This window comes from Equus asinus, chromosome 2, assembly GCF_041296235.1.
Source record: "Equus asinus isolate D_3611 breed Donkey chromosome 2, EquAss-T2T_v2, whole genome shotgun sequence".
Lineage (NCBI taxonomy): Eukaryota > Metazoa > Chordata > Mammalia > Perissodactyla > Equidae > Equus > Equus asinus.
The window spans coordinates 17,176,504-17,195,888 of NC_091791.1; the positions used below are offsets into that span (position 1 = coordinate 17,176,504).

Consider the following 19,385-nt stretch of genomic DNA (forward strand, 5'->3'; position numbering starts at 1 on the left):
CTGTTTTATTTGCCCTTTGCTGACGTTGCGCTAAAATGATCCAGTCCAACCTCAGAACTAACTACAAGAGAGCTTGATTTCAGACTTGTGACATGTGGCAACTGGATAACAGAACAGATTCAGTGCATAACCCTTACTGGCCAATCATTTCTATACCGAGGGAAGAATTACACAAATTACAAAATTTCATTTTTGATCAATTTCTCTCCTAAACTCAAAATGCAGCCTATCAGCTTAATAACACATTTTCAAATACTAATTTTTGAAAATATCTGTTATATTTTTTTCCTTGTAACTAGTTAACAGGAAGTGAGGAGAAACCATTAATTAAATAATATGGAAAACTCTACATGCAAATCTCATTTCAGTGAATATGTTTACCTGGTCAACCTTAAAAAACCACTTGAAGGCTGATCCAATTAATGAAGAAACCAGAAAGTAATAATACCAAAATGGTTGAGAAAACATCACAGACTCATACAATGACACAACTGAAAAAGGTCATGTCAGCATCTGACAACAGAGTTATCTCCCATTTCTGCATAATCCTGCTAATTACGTTAATTGCAATACTGTATCAGAAGACACTAATTGGGCATACAAATTAAAAGGTGTACAGAGAAAAGCTAATGAAATGAAATGAGGAATGGTAAGAAGAGTTTATTGAAGAAAATGTCAAGCAAATTAATAAATAGAACTGAAATAAATGGAAACCAGTCTTGGGCTAGAGGAAAAAACTCTCCAAATTCCACAAAGATGGCTTTTTTATCATTACATATGACTTCGTTCCCGAGAGAGTGTTAAAACAAAAGAAAAAGGGTAGTACTCCAAAAATTTCTCAGGAAATGGAACCTCCTATCAAGGTAAACTGCAAGGTATCATGCTGAAAACATTAACTCTAAGCAAATAAAAGCATGACTTTTCTAAATACAATGCATTCATTACTAGGACCAGGTGAATATAATCCACTCAACTTTTTCTCACTAACCTTAGCAAAGTAGAGAACCTGGATATTATGGAGCCATAGTCAGACAATTTACATGGATAATTCGGTAGATGCTAACATATACAATTACAAAAAGATAATGAGGACAGAAAACACAGGCCTTGGGACAAAAATGAGTCTTTACTGGAAGAGTGTGAAAGCCATCTTTCTTTTTTTAAGTACTTATTTCTATAAACAACAACCTGATAGGTAAAGGATATTAATAATGTAGTAAATTTTTTACTCCCAATTATCTCAATATTAAGCTATATTCAATGTTAAAATTAAATGATTCTTGGTATTTTAAGCGAAAGAATAATATAATATGTAAATGTCACTGTTTTCATAAATTTTAAATTCTCTAAATATAAAAATGCTGTGGATTGTGGATGAGCAAGAAAGGAAAATTAAAAGTTGTCTTAAAGTCTAGAACTGTCGTCTCCCTCGTGAAATTCTGGTCTTCATTCATGAAAACCCTCTTTCCTGATTTGATGCATACGTTTTCCCAAGAACTTATCTAGAGCTAAAATGATTTTTAAACATTTCCCACATACCACTTAAAATAACAACTGGTCTAAAGTTTTGTCTTCATGACTGAATTTCAAAAACCCACTTTATTTTTACCTGACCATAAAAACTGTTGTGTTGTAATTGACTTTTTTTTTTTAAGTTGCCTGGATTTTAATGTGCTAATCACGCAATCTGAACACAGCGAATGACATTTTAAAAAGCAGCAAAGTAACAGTTTCTTCACAGGATGCATGCTTCAATTTGGGCAATTCTCCCAGAATAAACTAAAACAACCAAAGTCAAGCAACTATAAGTCTTAGTATTAAAACAGAGCAAGACAATTTCTTTAGAGTTACTCCTCTTGCATCAGTGTTAGGGTATCCGAATAACGCCTCCACGCCGGTGTCTAAACCCTCCCAGGGAGTACAATTGCAGGGGAAACGAGGAGCGTCCAGGAAGAGAAGACAAGAAAGGAAGCAGATGGTCTGTTGGGCTTGCAAGCGGGCTAAACCAGACTCGATCAGACCCTCCACTCTCCCACTGCACATCGATCAGAAAGGTCCAGCGGAGGCTGGCCGCAAGGCCTGCGACAGCAAAAGCGAACACGCTTAGGACACGGGGTGGGCTGGCAGAGTCGCCCCTCGGCCGCAGCCCACCTTCCTGCCCACCCCACCCTCCCCACACAAAACAAAACCCCAGCCCGAGCGCGTCAGGCCGTTTCTTTTGTCTTGCTCGAAGCTGACACCTTCTCCTAGAGGAGAGGTTAACGGTCAGGGAGTCCGCGGAGCTCACTGGGGCCCCGCCAGGCGCTCCCCGACTCCCCGGTCCCCATCAGAGGAGTCAGGCGACCCCGACCCCCGCCGGAGGGCCGGTGCTCCCGGGGCCCCGCCGCCCACCCTCCTGGGCGGGACAGGGATCCACGGCGGCCCGCGGCAGGAAGGAGAGGAGGGGGCCCGCTCAGGGCGGAGCCCGCCGAGCCCGCAGCGCCCCGCAGCGCTCGCCCCGGGCCTCGCCCCTCCGCCCGCGGCCGCCCGGCTCTCCCGGGGCCGACGGGGAGCCTAGGCCGCCGCCATCCCCGGCCTGTCGTGCGCCCGCAGCCCGCGCGGCCTTACCGCCTCCACGGCGTGCTGCAGGATGGAGGTGAACTTGGAGAACATCCTGTCCCGGGACTGCAGCAGCTTCTCCCGGGACGACCTGGAGAGCTCCTCGATCCGCCGCCGCCGCCCCTGCTGCGGCTGCCGGGGCCGCTCCAGAGTGAAGGCCGGTGCGGGCCGCGGGGGACGAGCAGAGGGCCGAGACGGGCAGGCCCGGCCCGGCCGCTTCGGGGCTGCGCGGGCGGCGCGACCGGGCGCTGGGACGCGGCGGGCGGCGAGGAGGGCGTCCGGCGCGGCCTCGGGGCCCCGCGACGCTCCGGCGGCGGCGGCGGCGGCGGCTCCGGCTGGGACACGGTGGCAGCCCGGCTCGGGTTCCTTCCGCCCGCTCTGCCCGCCGCCGCCTGCAGGGGGCGCCACCGCGGCCCGGGGAGGCCCGGCCAGACCTGCCCTGCGGCGGGCAGAGCGAGCGAGCGGGCGGGCGGCGCGGGGCGGGAGGGGCGCGCGAGGCCGCGGGGCCGGGGCGGGAGGCGGGCCGGGAGCCGGGCCGAGTGCAGCCGCCGTCCTCCCCGGCGGCCGCGCGCCTCGGACCCGGGCGTTCGCACGTCTGTCAAATCCAGCCATTCTCCCAGCCTGGTTTCTCCAGCAGCAGTAACGTGCTGCTTTTGTAGGGAAACGTGGCCATGTGTGTGTACAATATTGAGATCCGTCTTGTAAGGGCAGATGTGAAGACTGGTAAGAAGAAACACACAGTTCCTAAGGCAAAAATGGGCTGTCGGTTTAAATGGTAAGAAATAGAACAAATCAACTAATACTCGTGAAATGGCTTTGCCAACCCTAAAATGTATTTCATTATTATTATTAGTTAGTCAGCGTTAGAACAGGAAGCCCTAAATGGACAAATGGTAAGATGGTTCGGTTGACGATTTGTTAGGTGTTAGGTGTGGGGCCTTCAGCATAGCGTTTTCGATTCACTTTATCAGCTGATACCGGAAAACATTAGTGAGGGAAAGAACCCGCAGGGATTCCGCTAAATGCGCAGGACGCAGGACGGATACGTGGAGATACAATGTAAGCGCTTGCCTGGAGGCTTCCTCAAACGCCTGTGTACTCCTCAGGGCTAGAAGAAACACAGTTCCACGATTCCGGCTGGTAAATTTTAGGTTGGATTGATACAAACGATGAAAAGGTTCATATCCTGGAGACCTTTGTGGTTGTTTTTACAAGCATTGGCATTTTATCAAGAGGATCATTAAGTTCCTGATAAGATGAAGGTGCAGTAAGTTTTGCACAACCAGTGGTGAAAATATGTATTTGTAATTAGTTGAACAGAAAAGGGCAGCAAAGATAGCAACAGTGCGAAGCGGTGTTAAGAGCCAGTCTCTAGAGCTGGGTAAGCTAGGTTGAAATCCCAGCTCTGCCGCTCACGGTGGTAAATTGTTTAATCTCTTTGTGCTTCAGTTTTCTCATCTCTAAAATGGGGGAGAATAGCACCTATCTCATGAGATTGGGTGGGAATTTATAAATATATGTAAAGCACTTTGTGCCCAGTCCATAGTAAGCAATACATAGGCATTTGTTATTATTATTGTTATCAGTAATAGTAGTAGTCAACAAAATAATAGACCAGGAATCAAGATTTAAGGAAGAAACTTTAACTAGTTTTGTATTCTTTTCTGCCCTGTTTTTGTTGCCTCTATCCTTGCATAGCAGCAGGTGATACTGACCTTAATTCTCTGTGTACTACCCCCAGAATGCTGGAGGCATCCTCTGTTGTCTGCTAAAAATTGAAATGTGCTGCTTACCAAATTCTAGTTAACTGTGTCAGCTTCAACCAAGAGTACATGATGTTTATTATTATCATTATTATTTACACAGTTTAAGAGGGTTGGTCATATTATTAACTATAATTATTTTCCTGACCTAATTGTCATACATTGATATGGTATTTTGCGTTTTCATGATACCGTACAACCATTAATTGTATGAGGAGGTCTGTTTAAAACAGGCTTACTTCGAGTCGTTTGCACTTGATGATGCCTGTCTTTGTATACTTACTATAAACAGAATAAAATACATGTTTTGCTCTAGATTAATATCAATATTTAGGTTGATGATTCATCTATTTGATATCTAGGTTCCAAGACATACAAGTTGGACTAGAATTGTAGTTGAGCAGATAATCTCCGTTTTTATTCTCATCCTAGAATGCCTGTAGTGACACCAACATTATCACCAGCCTTAGGCATGGGCAGAGTTGGACCCACTTCAACAAAATGGGATTTAAGAAAGCATAACAAAGTTCTCCCTTGGCCTCCAAAACACTGAGGTATGGCTGCCTGAAATTCTTCAGTTAGAACTTTATTTCTTTATTCCTTTGGCTTAAGCCAAATAAGAAATTTAGGCCCTGCTAAAATTAAAATACCCTTGGGAGAGATAATACATTAAACTCTATCGTTCCTTACACTTCAGGATGAATGAATTTGTTAAATTCCTTTCTGAATAAAGTTTAAAAAGCAAGAACATGGAAAAATCCATTAAAACTGAAACTCAAGGGGCTGGCCCAGTGGTGTGGTGGTTAAGTTGGTACACACCACTTTGGCGGCCTGGGGTTTGCAGGTTCAGATCCCAGGCACAGACCTACACAATGCTCATCAAGCCGTTCTGGGGTGGTGTCCCGCATACAAAATAGAGGAAGATTGACACACATTTTAGTTAGCTCAGAGCCAATCTTCTGCGCCAAAAAAAACCCAAAACCAAAAAAACTGAAACTCAATTGGGATGGAGTTGAAGAAAGAAAAAATAGTTAGATAATACCTACTTTCAAAATTTGGCAGACTTCTGGTTAAATATATGGATTGAATTTAGCAACATCCCCTCCCCAAACGCCACTAAAAGTACAGTTAAGAGATTTTTCAAAGTACAAACTCAAAAAATACAAGAAGTACAGATAAATTAAGAGAGGAGATAACAACAAAATTTTGAGAATTGGAAAGAGCTGTAGAGGAGTAACTGATATGGCTGACCTAAGACAGCTGAATCCTAGGGCAACAATTAAGAAAACCAAAAACCAAAGTGATATATTAATGCTTTCACAGAGCTTCTCAATGGCTCAGGATGGGTAGCTTTAAGTACCTCTGGAAGTAGAGGTAAAAGTTGGGCCGAAAATAGCAGGATGGATTGGAAGTTGGTTGAGAATTGGAGAGACCCATCCCCACTCCACAAGATTGACTGACTGCCCCTTTCCCACCCTGGTGTGAGATTAGAGATTTGTTCCCAGAAAGGGCAGGGATTCCATACTGGAGTGCGGAGGTGGGGAGAAAAGAGGATAAAGTGAAAATAAACCTTGTGCATGTTGAGACACGTCCCCAACCCTTATCTTCCTCTAGGCCCCAAGTATAGGCATCAGGCTGATCCCTGTAGGTAGAAGAAAGGAAGGGTCCTCCCTGGAGAATCTGATTAGTTCAAGAGAAAAGATCTAACCTCCTGTGGAGGGAACCCAGACAACTCCACAGGGCAGTCCCCAGTTGACAAGTTCTGTCCGCGTGCTCAGAGCTTCAATCAGTTTTTTAATGCACCTCTCTTAAGTAGGATCAGACGGCCTGGGGTCATCAACAATTTGAGGAAAGCTTGGAATATTAAAGATAGAGGCCCAACGAAAAAACAGGACGAAAAAGAAACTTGGAAGAAACAGACTTGATTGCATTGACTAGATAGGGAGAGACAGGAAGACAAAACAAAATACAATCATTAGTATCCTCAGAGAGATTAAAGAAGATACTGCATCTATAGAATAAGAATGGTATGCTATTTTTAAGAAGCAGCATTTAGAGAACAAAAAAGGGCCTCTTAGAAATCAAGAATATGATAACAGAAATGTAAAAACAACATAAAAAGGGTAGAAAATAAACTTGAAAAGTTTTCCCAAAGACTAGATCAAAAATTATATAGGGATGAAAAATGGGGGGAAATTTTTTATTTAGAGGGTCAGTCCAGTAGATCCAACATCTGAATAATTGGCGAGAATAGAGGGTGGAAATAATTGAACTGTTAATTCAGTATAATTTTATAAATCTGAAAGACGTAAGTTCCCAAACTGAGAGGGTCCATTAAATACCAGCACAATGAATGAAAAAGACTCACTCTTGCAGACATTATTGTGAAATTTCAAAACACTGGGTTCAAAGAATGCTCCAACAAATCTTCCAATGAGAGAAAAAAGAAAAGAAAACAAATTCATGCCAAGAACCCTAATTACAACAGCATTACACTTTTCAACAGCATCAAGCTGGGATAGCAACTGACTAGTCCGAATTGGAGCAGGTCAGAAGAGATACCTTCAAGAAGATGAAACAGATACGTGGAATATCTATGTGTTTGAGCAGACTGACGATACAGGAAGAGAACTTGATGTTGAATTAGTGATAAATACAAAGAAAACCAAGGAAAGAAAAAAATCTAGATCATTATTAACACCAAGAAAATAAAATATTGTGCAGGAACAAGTAATCATAGTATATATACATGGCTCAACTGTAAATAGTGTTTACATAACCATAATAATGTAAACACATCTAATTAAAATTATGGTATTGCTGCTATATTGGGAAGATGAAAGGATGAATGTGTGGTGGGGGTGTATGTGTGTGTGAAAGCTACATCATTATGTATAGTGAGGAAGCATCAGATATTGCTTAAAACAGAAACATCAGGAAGACACATTATGGGGGCCGGCCCGGTGGCACAGCAGGTGAGTGCACACGTTCCGCTTCAGTGGCTCGGGGTTCGCCAGTTCGGATCCCAGGTGCGGACATGGCACTGCTTGGCCAGCCATGCTGTAGTAGGCATCCCACATATAAAGTAGAGGAGGATGGGCACGGATATTAGCTCAGGGCAAATCTTCCTCAAAAAAAAAAGGAAGTAAGTAATAAAAGAGTTCACTCAAGTGTTGAAAGAGGTTGCCTCTGTGGAGCAGGAAATTGGCAGTGTTGGAGGAAGGACAGGGCCTTTCATAACAAACCTTGTAAAACTTTTTGACTAAACCATATGCTGGTGTAACCGATATGACCAAAGTTTGGCAAGGAGAGAAACTAGAGGCAAGAAATCATTTTGGGTGCTTTTTTAAAAGTTCAGACAAGAGGTTATAAGGGTTAATACCTGTGGGAATAGGAAGGAGATGATAGGCTTGAAAGATGAGGTAAGAGCAAGCAAATTTTGCAGGTGATTAAATATAAGGAGTAAAGAAGAAGAAGTCAAAGATGTTGCTGGAGTTTCCAGCTTGGATGCAGTTAGGTGACGATAACATTAACTGAGGGAGCGTGGAAATGAACAAAGATAATGAGATGGGTTTTTTAAAATAGGTTTGATTACCTGTATGATAACATCTATGTGAGGTTATGGAGTATGAGGTGATCAATTTGTATTATGAAGTCAGGAGAGAGATCTGGGCTGGAAATAAAAACTTGAGGGTCATCTCTTAAAGGTGGTAAAGTGGAGTACTGGGATAAATGAGATAGTTCAGTGAGATGGTATAGTGAAGGAAAAAAGACAGAATGGATACAAATTTGAGGATTCCCTGCATTTAAGGATTGGGATATGGAAGAGAAACTTACTGAAAAAGAGCAGTCAAAGAGATAGGGAAACACATTGTGAAGAAGTTCCGGGAGAAGCGAGTTTCGAAAGCGGGAGGCTGGTTCAAGAAATGGTGAAATAGCATAGGCTACAGGCTTCATCTCCTGAACTCAACCCTACAGGTGCCACAGAAATGAGAGGGAGACAGATTGATTTCAGAACCTTAGATAAAAACTATGAAAACTCCTTGATGAGTATAGCAAATGCGTCTAGTGTCTACTGTCACATTCCCTTGGCTTACCTCTGATGTCAATGGGCAGTTCTGTGCAAGGTCAGACTCACCTCATGGTGACAGCCTCTCACCTGTCTCATGTTACTCTCTTTAGAATTTCTGCCACTGAAAATTCTCTGAGGGAGAGCCTGCTCTTTCCAAAAGCATGATGGAGTAAGAACCCATGGGGACAACTCTTATCCAGTGGGGGATGGAATCTGGTGGAGAAATACTCTAGTGTCCAGTCTTTCTGGCGGGAAGCAACAGAACAGAACACTTCTAGGAAGTGTTCCAAACTCTTCTCAGGAAGTCCCAGTGGATGACCTCAGTAGCCCTTTTATGCTTCTCCTTCACTTCTTATTCTCCCTGCTTCCTTATCGCAAGTAACTTTCTTACAGTCAAGTCTGTCTCAGGCTCTACTTTTGAGGAAACTCACTGTGTCGGGGAGTTAGAGTGGAAGAAGCCTAGAGGGGAAGGCCAAGTGCCACAAATTGGATATGGACTAAGGAAAATACACCTTCACCTCACAGGCTAGGAAATTATAATGAAGGAATCAATTCCTGGAAAGGAGCAGTGCCCGTTAGGTCCAGCTGCATATGACAAAAAGTTCCAAACAATGGTGACGTCAAGAAGCTTATTTCTCTTTTGAGTAAAAGAAGTTTTTCTGGTAGGATATCAGGACTAGTATGATGGCTCCATGATAATGTCTCTTAACTTTCTGCATGCCATCCAGCACTGCAATACTCTAGATCACTTCATGATCCCACAAAGGTACTGGGGCTTCAGTTACCAATTTTTGGGGCAGTAGCAGGAGGAAGCAAGGGGGAAAAAGAGTTACCTCCTTCCTTTTAACAAATCCTTTCTGAAAGTTCCACACTTCTGGTTACATTTCATTGGCCTGAACTTACATAACCACACCTGGTGGTTGGGAAAGAAAGATGGGAAACGTAATGTTTAATTCTGAGTAACTACCAGAAAAATACAAATACAAAGTATAACTTTCAGTCCAAAAACAATTTTGCTCAATCCTAATGGAATGTAGGAAAGAAGAAAATATATATATAAAAAAGCATGTAGGGGCTGGCCCCGTGGCCGAGTGGTTAAGTTCGCGCGCTCCGCTGCAGGCGGCCCAGTGTTTCGTTAGTTCGAATCCTGGGCGCGGACATGGCACTGCTCATCAGACCACGCTGAGGCAGCATCACACATGCTACAACTAGAAGAACCCACAACGAAGAATACACAACTATGTACCGGGGGGTTTTGGGGAGAAAAAGGAAAAAATAAAATCTAAAAAAAAAAAAAAAAAAAAAAGCATGTAAAATAGGTCTTTCTGTTAATTATAATAAATTTAAATGAGCTAAACTCACCAATTAAAAGCCAGAGATGCATAGATTGAATTTTTTAAAATATCTAGTACTATATTTTCTCGAAAAGGCACACTTAAAACAAAAGGGAAGAGAAAGACTATAATAAAGAAATAGAAAAAGATATACCAGGGAAATATGAGTCAAAGCCAAACCGGGGCAACAATTACAGTAGACAAAATAGAACTGAAGATGGAAACATTGCCAGAGAGAAAGACAGATGTAACACATTGGGAAAATAATAATCGATCCAGAGGCCGGCCCTGTGGCTGAGTGGTTAAGTTCGTGCACTCTGCTTTGGCGGCCCAGGGTTTCCCCACTTCACATCCTAGGCACAGACCTAGCACCACTCATCAAGCCATGCTGAGGTGGCATCCCACATAGAACTAGTAGGACCTACAACTAGAATATACAACTATGTCCTGGGGGGCTTTGGGGAGAAGAAGGGGAAGAAAAGAAGATTGGCAATAGATATCAGCTCAGGGCCAATCTTTAAAATAATAATGGATCAAGAAGACATAATGTTTATGTTCATAAACATACTTGACATAGCTTCAAAATACATAGTATAGATGCAAAATGTAGAAAGCAATAACTGACAGAGAGAAAGAGGTAAATAAACTACTGTATGTGGAGATTTTAATTCTCCCCTAATTTAAACAGATAAGTCAAGCTATAAAAATAAGCAAAGATATAGGATATTTGAATAACATGATTAATAAGCTCAAGCTAAATGTTATGTAGAAATTGATACCCATCAAAGAAATCATATTTTCAAGCATACATAGAACATTCACAAAATTTGGTTATATACCAAGCCACAAAGAAAGCCTACGGAAATTCCAAAGATTTAATATTCATTCGTTAACCAAGTATTTATTGAGCATCTCACATACAAACACACACACACACGTACACACACACAAAGGTGTGTCCTAATGGGAAAGACCATAACAAACAAATATACAATAAAAGTTCAAGTCGTGATAAGTGCTGTGAAGAGAATAAGCTAGAATAAGGGGATAGAAGATGATTTGGAGAAGTCTTATTTTAAACAAAGTGGCCAAGGAATTCATCTCTGATGGGGTGCCATATGAACGACCCAAGGGTTAGCTATGCAAATAAGAGAAAGAAGAGCATTTCTGACAGAACAAGTGCAAACGCCTTACAGTAGGAAAGACTTTGGCAGGCCAGTGTGGCTGGAGTAGGTGGGTGATTGAGGAGAAAAAAAGAGTTGAATATGCAGCTGGGGAGATGGCCAGGAGTCAAACATGCAGAGCAGGAATTCTCAATGCTATCAAATCCAAGGGTTCCCCTTTTCTTTTTTTTTCCTGCTTTTATCTCCCCAAATCCCCCTAGTACGTAGTTGTATATTTTTTTAGTTGTGGATCCTTCTAGTTGTGGCATGTGGGATGCCGCCTCAGTGTGACCCAATGAGCAGTGCCATGTCCGCGCCCAGGATCCGAACCGGTGAAACCCTGGGCAGCCAAAGCAGAGCACACGAACTTAACCACTCAGCCACGGAGGCTGGCCCCAAGGGTCCCCCTTTTCTTGATGTAAAAATGTTAATGGAAGTATAACAAACACAGAAAATTCAAATGTGTACAGCTTTACGAATTATCACAAACGTGGTTTCCCTTAAATGAAGTAGAAATGCCAGAACTTCTTTCATATGCTATGGAGGAAGGTATTTAGGAAATAGTAAGAGTTAAGGAAATTGGACTATTAGTGCATTTATCATGTGAGACCCACTCACCCACCATCCCACTTTGTCCCCAAAGGGGTTCCACAGGATACTGTCTTCACCAAAGCATTGAGAAATAAACTCATGACGGGAGGCCCAGCATCCTTGAAGAGTCTGTGATGACTCTTCTTTAGGCTAGTAATTGCAGTTGGGAACTGCTACCATTGAACTGAGATCCCTAAATTAAATGGAGATCATGGGATCCTAGGATGGCAGGGGCCAAGTGACAGCATTTAATTACCAGAGTCAAGGTGGACATAGTTACTATAGTGGATGATAGAGTCAGAGCAATAATTAGAATAGCCTAACCTGCAGAGATCTTTAGCATTGGCTAGTTAATTATGGTGTCCCTAGAGTTGAAATAAATGCGTATTCCTACTAAAGTCTTACTTGATCTCTTACTCTAGGTGTAGTGAACAGAAGTCTGACTTGAATCACCAAAACAGAGAAACCAGGTTCCCTTGAGAAAGGACCATGCCATACTGCCAAATATTTTACTGTTAATCTTTTTTATAGTCTTATACAAGGGACATGTAGTCATTTTCCAGGGTGGCTGTGTACTGGGGAAAGAGAAAGGGTCAGACTTTTTTAGGGATTACTAGATACTAGCTCTGAACTGACACTAATTCTTAGAAACCCAAAATGTTGTAGTCCAACAGTCAGAATAGGGCCTTAGGAAATCAAAGTCAGGTGATCAATGCAGTTTTGGATCAGGTTATTTTCATAGTGGTCCCAGTAGGTACAGGGCTCTACTCTGTGGTTATTTGCCAAGTTCGGTAATGCACAACTGGAATAGACATACTCAGCAACTGGCTAAATCCCCACATTGATCCTGACTCATGGAGTGAGTGCTATTATGGCAGGAAAGGCTAAGTGGAAGCCACTAGAATTGCCTCTATTTATGAAAATAGTAAGGCAATATGGTATTTATGGAAGGATTGCCGAGATTAGTGCTCATTAAGGATTGAAAAGATGTAGGGATGGTGGTTCCTACCACATCTCAATTCGACTTGCCTATTTAGCCTTGCAGAAGACAGATATATCTTGGGTGACCATAGTGGATTATTGTGAACTTAATCAGGTGGTGACTCCAATTGCACCTGTTGTTCCAGATGTGCTTTCACGGCTGGAGCAAATCAACAAATCCTCTTGCAGCTGGTTCACAGCTATTAAGAGGGCAAACTTCTTTTCCTTTATATCCTGTTAGTAAATGCCAAGGATCAGCAAACTCTTCTGTAAATGGGAAAATGGTGAATATTTTAAGATTTGTGGTCTATGTCTCTGTCACAACCACTCAACTCTGCCATTGCAGTGCAAAAGCATCTGCAGACAATATGTAAATGAATGGATATGGCTGTGTTCCAATAAAACTTTATTTACAAAAACATGTCTCAGGCCAGATTTGGCCTTTGGGCCGTGGTTTGCTGACCTTTTGTAAATATCATCAAATACAGTCTGCTTTTAGCAGGCAAGGCCAGCAATACACCTTCACAATCCCAGCTAAGGGAGAGATCACCTCTCCACCTCTATGCCATGATCTAGTATGCAGAGGTTTTGATCACCCTTCCATTCCACATGACATTGTGCTGGTCTAATACATTAATGACACATGCTGAATGCTGAGCAGAAAGTAACAAGTCTATACATGCTGTTGAGATACATATATGCCAGAAGGTGGGAAATAAATCCCCTAAAAATTTAGGGGCTTGCCACCTTGGTAACACTTCTAGGGGTTCAGTGGTCTGGGGCATGTCAAAATATATCTACCAGGTGAAGGACAAGTTGTATACATCTGGCCCCCTGCTACCACTAAGAAAGAGGTACAATACCTAGTAGGCCTCTTTGGAATTTGGAGGCAATCTATACCTCATTTTTGCATGCTACTCTGACCCATTTACCAAGTGACCCAAAAAGCTTCCAGTTTTGAGTGGCGCCCAAAACAAGAGAAGGTTTTATGAGAGTTCTAGCTTGCAGTATAAACTGCTTTGCCACTTGGGCCATGTAACCCAGAAGATTCAGTGGTATCTGAAATGTCAGAGGCAGATAGGGATGCTCTATGGCGCATTTGGCAGGCTATACATCAATTGCAGGACAGACTCTCAGGATTTTGGAGCAAAGCCATGTGAAACTCTATATATAACCATGCTTTTTTTTTTTTTTTCTTTTTTAAGCAGCTTCTTGCTTGCTACCAGACCTCACTAGAGACTGAATGCTTGACAATGGACCACCAGGTTACCATGAGACCTGAGCTGTGCTTCATGAACTGGGTGTGTGGTATGACCCATAAAGTTAGCCATTAAATTGGGCATGTACAGCAACGCTCCGTTATCAAATGGAAGTGGTATATACAAGACTGGGCTCAAGAAGATCCTGAAGACACAAGTAAGACGCATGAGGAAGTGCCCCAGATGCTCATGGCCCTACTCCTGCAACATTATTTTTTCCCCCCGAATTACCACTTATGGCCTCATGAGGAGTTCTTGTTGGCCAGTTGGCTGAGAAAGAAAAAAATTCTGGTTTGCTTTCCAGATAGTTTTGCATGATATTCTGGTACCACCTGAAAGTGGGCAGCTATAGCACTACAACCCCACTCCAAGAGGACCCTGAAGAACAGTGGAGAAGGGAAAGCCTCCCAAAGGGCTGAACCTAGAAGAGTGTAACTAGTTGTTTTGCCTGACTTTCAGAAATGGCCAGTGATATGGGTCTATACTGATTCCTGGGGTACGGTTAATGGTTTGGCTGTATGGTCAGGAACTTAGAAAGAACATGGCTGGGAAACTGGTGATAAGGAGATCTGAGAAAGAAGTATTTGAATAACTCTCTCAGAATGGAAACAGAACAAAAAGATACTTGTATCCCATGTGAGTGCTCTTCAGAGGGCAACCTCTGTAGAGGAGAATTTTGGTCAGCTGGGTAGGATGACCCATTTTGTGGACGTCAGTCAGCCTGCTTCCCCAATCACTCCTATCATTGCCTAACAGGCTCACAAACAAAGTGGCCATCTCAGCAAGGATGGGAAGTTAAACACAGGATAAGAAACATGGACTTCTACTCACCAAGACCAATATTGGCAAAGCCACTGCTGAGTGTCCAACCTGCGAATAGCAGAAACCAACGTTGTGCACCTGATATAGAACCATTCCCTAGGGGCATCAGCCAGCTTCATGTGCAGCTTGATTCCACTGCACTTCTTTCATCATGGAACAGTCAGCACTTTGTTCTCACTGTAATGGACACTTACTCCAGATATGGATTTGCCTTTTTTCCCTCAACACTTCAGCCCAAACCACCATTTATGGACTTAAAAATCCAGTTACTGTCATTGTATTCCATACAGCATTGCTTCTAATCAAGGAGCTCATTCCAGAGCAAATGAAATGTGGCAGTGGTTCCATGCTCATGGAATTCCCTGGGCTTCCCATGTTTCCCATCATGCTGAAGCAGCTGTCTTGATAGAACAGTGGTATGGCATTTTTAAAACTCAGTTACAGTGCCAGCGAGGGGGCAGCACCATGCAATGCTGAGGCGATGTGTTCCAAGTGCAGTATATGCTCTAACTCGGCAACCAATATTTGGTACTGTTTCTCCCTTAGCTGTGATTTATGGGTCTGGAATTAAGGGTAGAAATGGGAGTGGCTCCACTCACTAGCAAAATTTGCTTTTCATCTGCATAACTTTAGACTCTGCTGGTTTAAAAGTCTTCGTTGTAAAAAGAGAAAGGTTTCCAAAAAGGAGACACAATAATGATTCTATTGGCCTGGAAGTTGAAATTGCAACCTGACCACTTTGGGCTTCTCATGCCAGTGAATTAACAAGGAAAGAAGGGGAATTCTGAACTGGCTGGGGTGATTTATCCTGACTATAGAAGGAAAGTTGGGTTGCTACTACTCAGTGAGGGTAAAGAGGAGTATGTCTAGAATTCAGGATATCCCCTGGGGAGCCTCTTAGTCATGCTTCCAGGCCCTATGATTAGAGTCAATGGAAAACTACAATTACCCAATTCAGGCTGTACTGCTAATGGCCCAGACTCTTCTGGAATAAAGGTTTGGGTCACCAAAGGAAACACAGCCAGCTGAGGTGCTTGCTGAGGGCAAGGCAGATAATGAGTAGTAGAAAGTGGTATATCCAAGTTATGATCATGTGACCAGTGCCAGAAATGAGGGCTAAAGCAGTTATGAGTAATTCTTCTTTATTTTTATGTGAATGTTTATAGGTATATTAACCAAAAACTTGTTTTCTCCCCTCTCTGATTCCCCTATCATCTCAATATTTAAATTACAGTATATCAAAGGGAGAGTATGAATTAGCTCAAAGAAGAATGAACATCACCCAAAGACAAAAAAGAGATTTCATAGCCTCTTTTAGGAAAATGGTTAGTGTGTTTTTAGTTGTATATGGGATAGTTGTACTGTGTTAGATAGAAGCTTGACTTTTCTGTTTTCTTCATTTGGAAATTAAGTGTGATTTAAGGAGGTGTGTGTGTGCCAAGTTGACAGGTAATCGACTGGGAAGGCTTTGTAATGTATCTATTTGGTTAGGCTGAACTACATCTCCCATAATTCCCTTCCCTGTATGTTTCCAGTTAGAGGGTGCCCCAAGAGACATTTTAGGGTGAGATTAGGAGGCAAAAGTAGGACAGCAGCCACGTGATTTTTTTCTGCTTGGAAGGTTAGGGAAGGGTCTCCAGTGCTTTTGTAGCTCATGCACAGCGTTGTTTATCTGCTGGCTCACCTTCTTAGTGTGGGGCAGCAGCCAGGCTGAAGCTGCTCCACCTTCCCCTGGATCTTCCTTCAGCTTCTGACTCCTCATCCAGATGTGCCTTTATCTCTATGGCACAGGGTGCCAGCTTCTCCAGCAGGATACCCACATCATTAAACTTGGAGACAGTGCGAGATTGATGCAGATTCCAGTCAATCTTCCTAAGTTCTAGTTCATGCTCATGGGTTCCAGCTTGTCCTCGCTACTCTCCACCAACTGACATCCTTCTCAACTGCCAGCCCTGCAGACTTCAAGCTCTAGCATCAGATAGGAAGACCCCCTTACAGAGACTGTTTTATAGTTCTTTCTATTGCATAAGGTCAAATCTCTGCAGTAAATCTGTGTGTGTGTGTGCGTGCGTGTGTGTGTGTGTATGTGTGTGTGATCTTAAAGGTTCTGGATCACTGATGAATCCTGGCTGATATAGACCTATACAAAATGGTATCTAGGGAAGTGTTATTTTTCCTTCCCCTATAGTCCTTCTGTTTTTTCCACTCATACTCTATAAAACCAGTGTCATAGATTTTTGCATTTTCATTTAAGTTTTCTAAGATAGAACTTAGGAAGATCTAGAATGCTCCATTTCATTACCCTGAGATGCATCAAGCTAGACCATATTTTTTTACATGGTATTATAGTGATCAACATCTTGCTTTCTCTTTCAAAAGGGTTTGACTCATCATTGCATTCTGTCATGAAGCCATGTGGTGGTGCTGAGCATATTTTGGGTCCCTGTATTTGCGGATTAATCAGAGCATTTTGAACTTCAATTGTTGCAGGAACTGACTTGACAGGTGTGATGGAAAGCTGATGGGTTTGCTTATCATACTTCCATAGATTTGGCTGAGAAGGAAATAAGTACGCTTGGATTTACAAAGTTTGTTACTCCGTTCACAGCAGGAGCATAAGCCTCATATGTACATCGGTTCCCTTTGCCTCCTAAGTACCACTGAAGGCAATATGGAGCAGGCCCAGGTAGATGCCATACACACAAGTTTGTGTCATGGCTGAGAAACACTAAGCGTAGGAATCCCTCAATCTTATGAGGGGACAACTAGAAAACCTGCCCATCCTTCTCTCTGGAGAGAGAGTTTATCTTTCTTATCCTGAATTATTAGCAATCTTTCCTGGGGAGGGGAAACTTTGCTATCTTGTAATGTCTCGGGGTGGGTGGGTGGGGAGGGGTTCTATCTCTGCTATCCTGGTCAAGAAACAAATCTGCCCTCTGACCCAGAGAGAGAAACTATGCTATACAAACATCCTTGAAAAGGTAGTCCAAGATATGTTGAAACGCCACAGAGAATTGCCTACCAAAAGTATTATCTAGTAAAGAACATCTTGGGGGAGAGATGGGCCTTTGCAATGCTGGCTTGCTAGCCTCATATCTGCCTCAAGAGTAGGTTTCTCAGGAGAGCTTGAATAAATTTTTGCGTCATCCAGAATTGTAGGCACATGTTGAAGGCAAACTCCAACATTTGTTTGATGACGCTTTCTTATTTTTACCCTGTAATTCCCATATCTTTCAGAATCTTTGCCATCACCAAGGCATCTCTTGAGGTATTCTTAAGAGTTACCATCTTGCTAGCAACTGCTCTAGTAAGTTTTTTATTTTAACATTTTTTAAATTTTGAAACAATCTCAAAATTATAATAAAGGTACAATTCAAAGAAACTGAACTATTTGAGAATAGGTTGCTGACGTGATGCCAATCACTCCTAAATACTTTAGTGTGTACAAACGAGAACATTCTTCAGCATAACTACAATACAACTGCATTAGTTTCCTAGGGCTGTCATAACAAATTACCACAAACTTAATTGCTTAAAATGGCAGAAATTTTCTCTCTCATAGTCTGGAGGCCAGAAGTCTGAAATCCAGGTGTCAGCAGAGCTGTGCTCCTCCTCCGGACACTCCAGGGGAGAAGCCTTCCTTGCCTCTTCCAGCTGCTGGTGGCTCCAGGCATTCCTTGGTTTGTGGTTGCATCGCTCCAATTTCCACCTCCATCTTTGCACGGCCTTCTCCTCTTTTTGTCTTCTCTTTCTCTGTCCGTATATTTCTCCTCTGTGTGTCTCTTTTAAGGACACTTGTCATTGGATTTAGAGCTCATCCAGATAATCCAGGATGATCTCATCTCAAGATCCTTAACTTAATTACATCTGTAAAGACCCTTTTTCCAAATACAGTCACATTCACAGTTAGGAATTAGGACATAGGCATTTGGTGGTGGGGGGTATGGGGGGCACCATTCAACCTAATACAATAATTAGCAGTCTGGACATTGAAACTAATACATTACTATCATCTAATCCACAGACTCCATTTCAAATTTTACCAATTGTCTCAATAATATCCTTTATAGTAAAAGGATCCAGTTCAGAATCACATGGTATATTTATTGTCATGGCTCTTTAGACTCCTTCAGTCTAGAACGGTTCCTTGGTCTTTTCTTGACTTTCATGACTTGACACTTTTAAAGATTACAGGCCATTTATTTGTAGGATGGCCCTCAATTTGAGTTTCTGATATTTCCTCATGATTAGATTCAGGTATGCATTCCTGGAAGGAATATCACAGAGTGATGTTTTCTTCCCATATATCCCATCAGGGGGCATGTATTTATTCCGTTTTTATTTATTCCGTTACCAACCGATAATTTATTCCGTTACCAACAATGTTCACTCTGATCTCTTGGTTAAAGTGGTGTCTGCCAGACTTCTCCACTGTTGAATTACTCTTCTCATGGATGTAGATATCCTGTTCATCAAACTTTCCATTTAGTTGTATCACTATGGACTCATAATTTCCTATTTAATCCATTACTATTATTTTTTCCTTTTCTTTTTTAAAATTATTATTTGATGCTCAGTGGAAGCTCCCCAGCTGGTTTCTGTGTCTTTTTAACATGTCATCATCGTTCTTTGAGCATTTTATTGCTTTCTGGGCAAGATGTTCCCGGCTCATCGTGTTCTCTCCTTGTCTTAGGCTTGGAATCAAATATTCTACCTTGGTTCTTTTTGTTAGAGAATGGTTGTTAGAAGGTAAGACAATATAGGGAAAAAATACTTTATACTCTAAGATAAACAAACAAAAA

At 42.4% G+C, this 19,385-nt stretch overlaps 1 protein-coding gene and 1 long non-coding RNA gene across 2 annotated transcripts in view; one reads left to right on the plus strand and one right to left on the minus strand.

Moving 5' to 3' along the window:
* The window catches only part of FHIP2A (FHF complex subunit HOOK interacting protein 2A), a 34,513-nt gene extending 31,529 nt beyond the window's left edge, over positions 1-2,984 (minus strand). Inside the window, exon 1 of the mRNA XM_044750317.2 lies at positions 2,608-2,984. Within this exon, the coding sequence (XP_044606252.1) occupies positions 2,608-2,652 (45 nt within the window). The 5' untranslated portion in view covers positions 2,653-2,984. The remainder of the gene's footprint in view (positions 1-2,607) is intronic.
* A 124-nt stretch (positions 2,985-3,108) lies between these two features.
* On the plus strand, positions 3,109-14,905 carry LOC123278045 (uncharacterized). Its single transcript, XR_006515306.2, has 3 exons — positions 3,109-3,373; positions 4,794-4,915; positions 13,711-14,905. It is a non-coding gene; the product is annotated as an uncharacterized lncRNA (long non-coding RNA).
* The last annotated feature ends 4,480 nt before the right edge of the window (positions 14,906-19,385 follow it).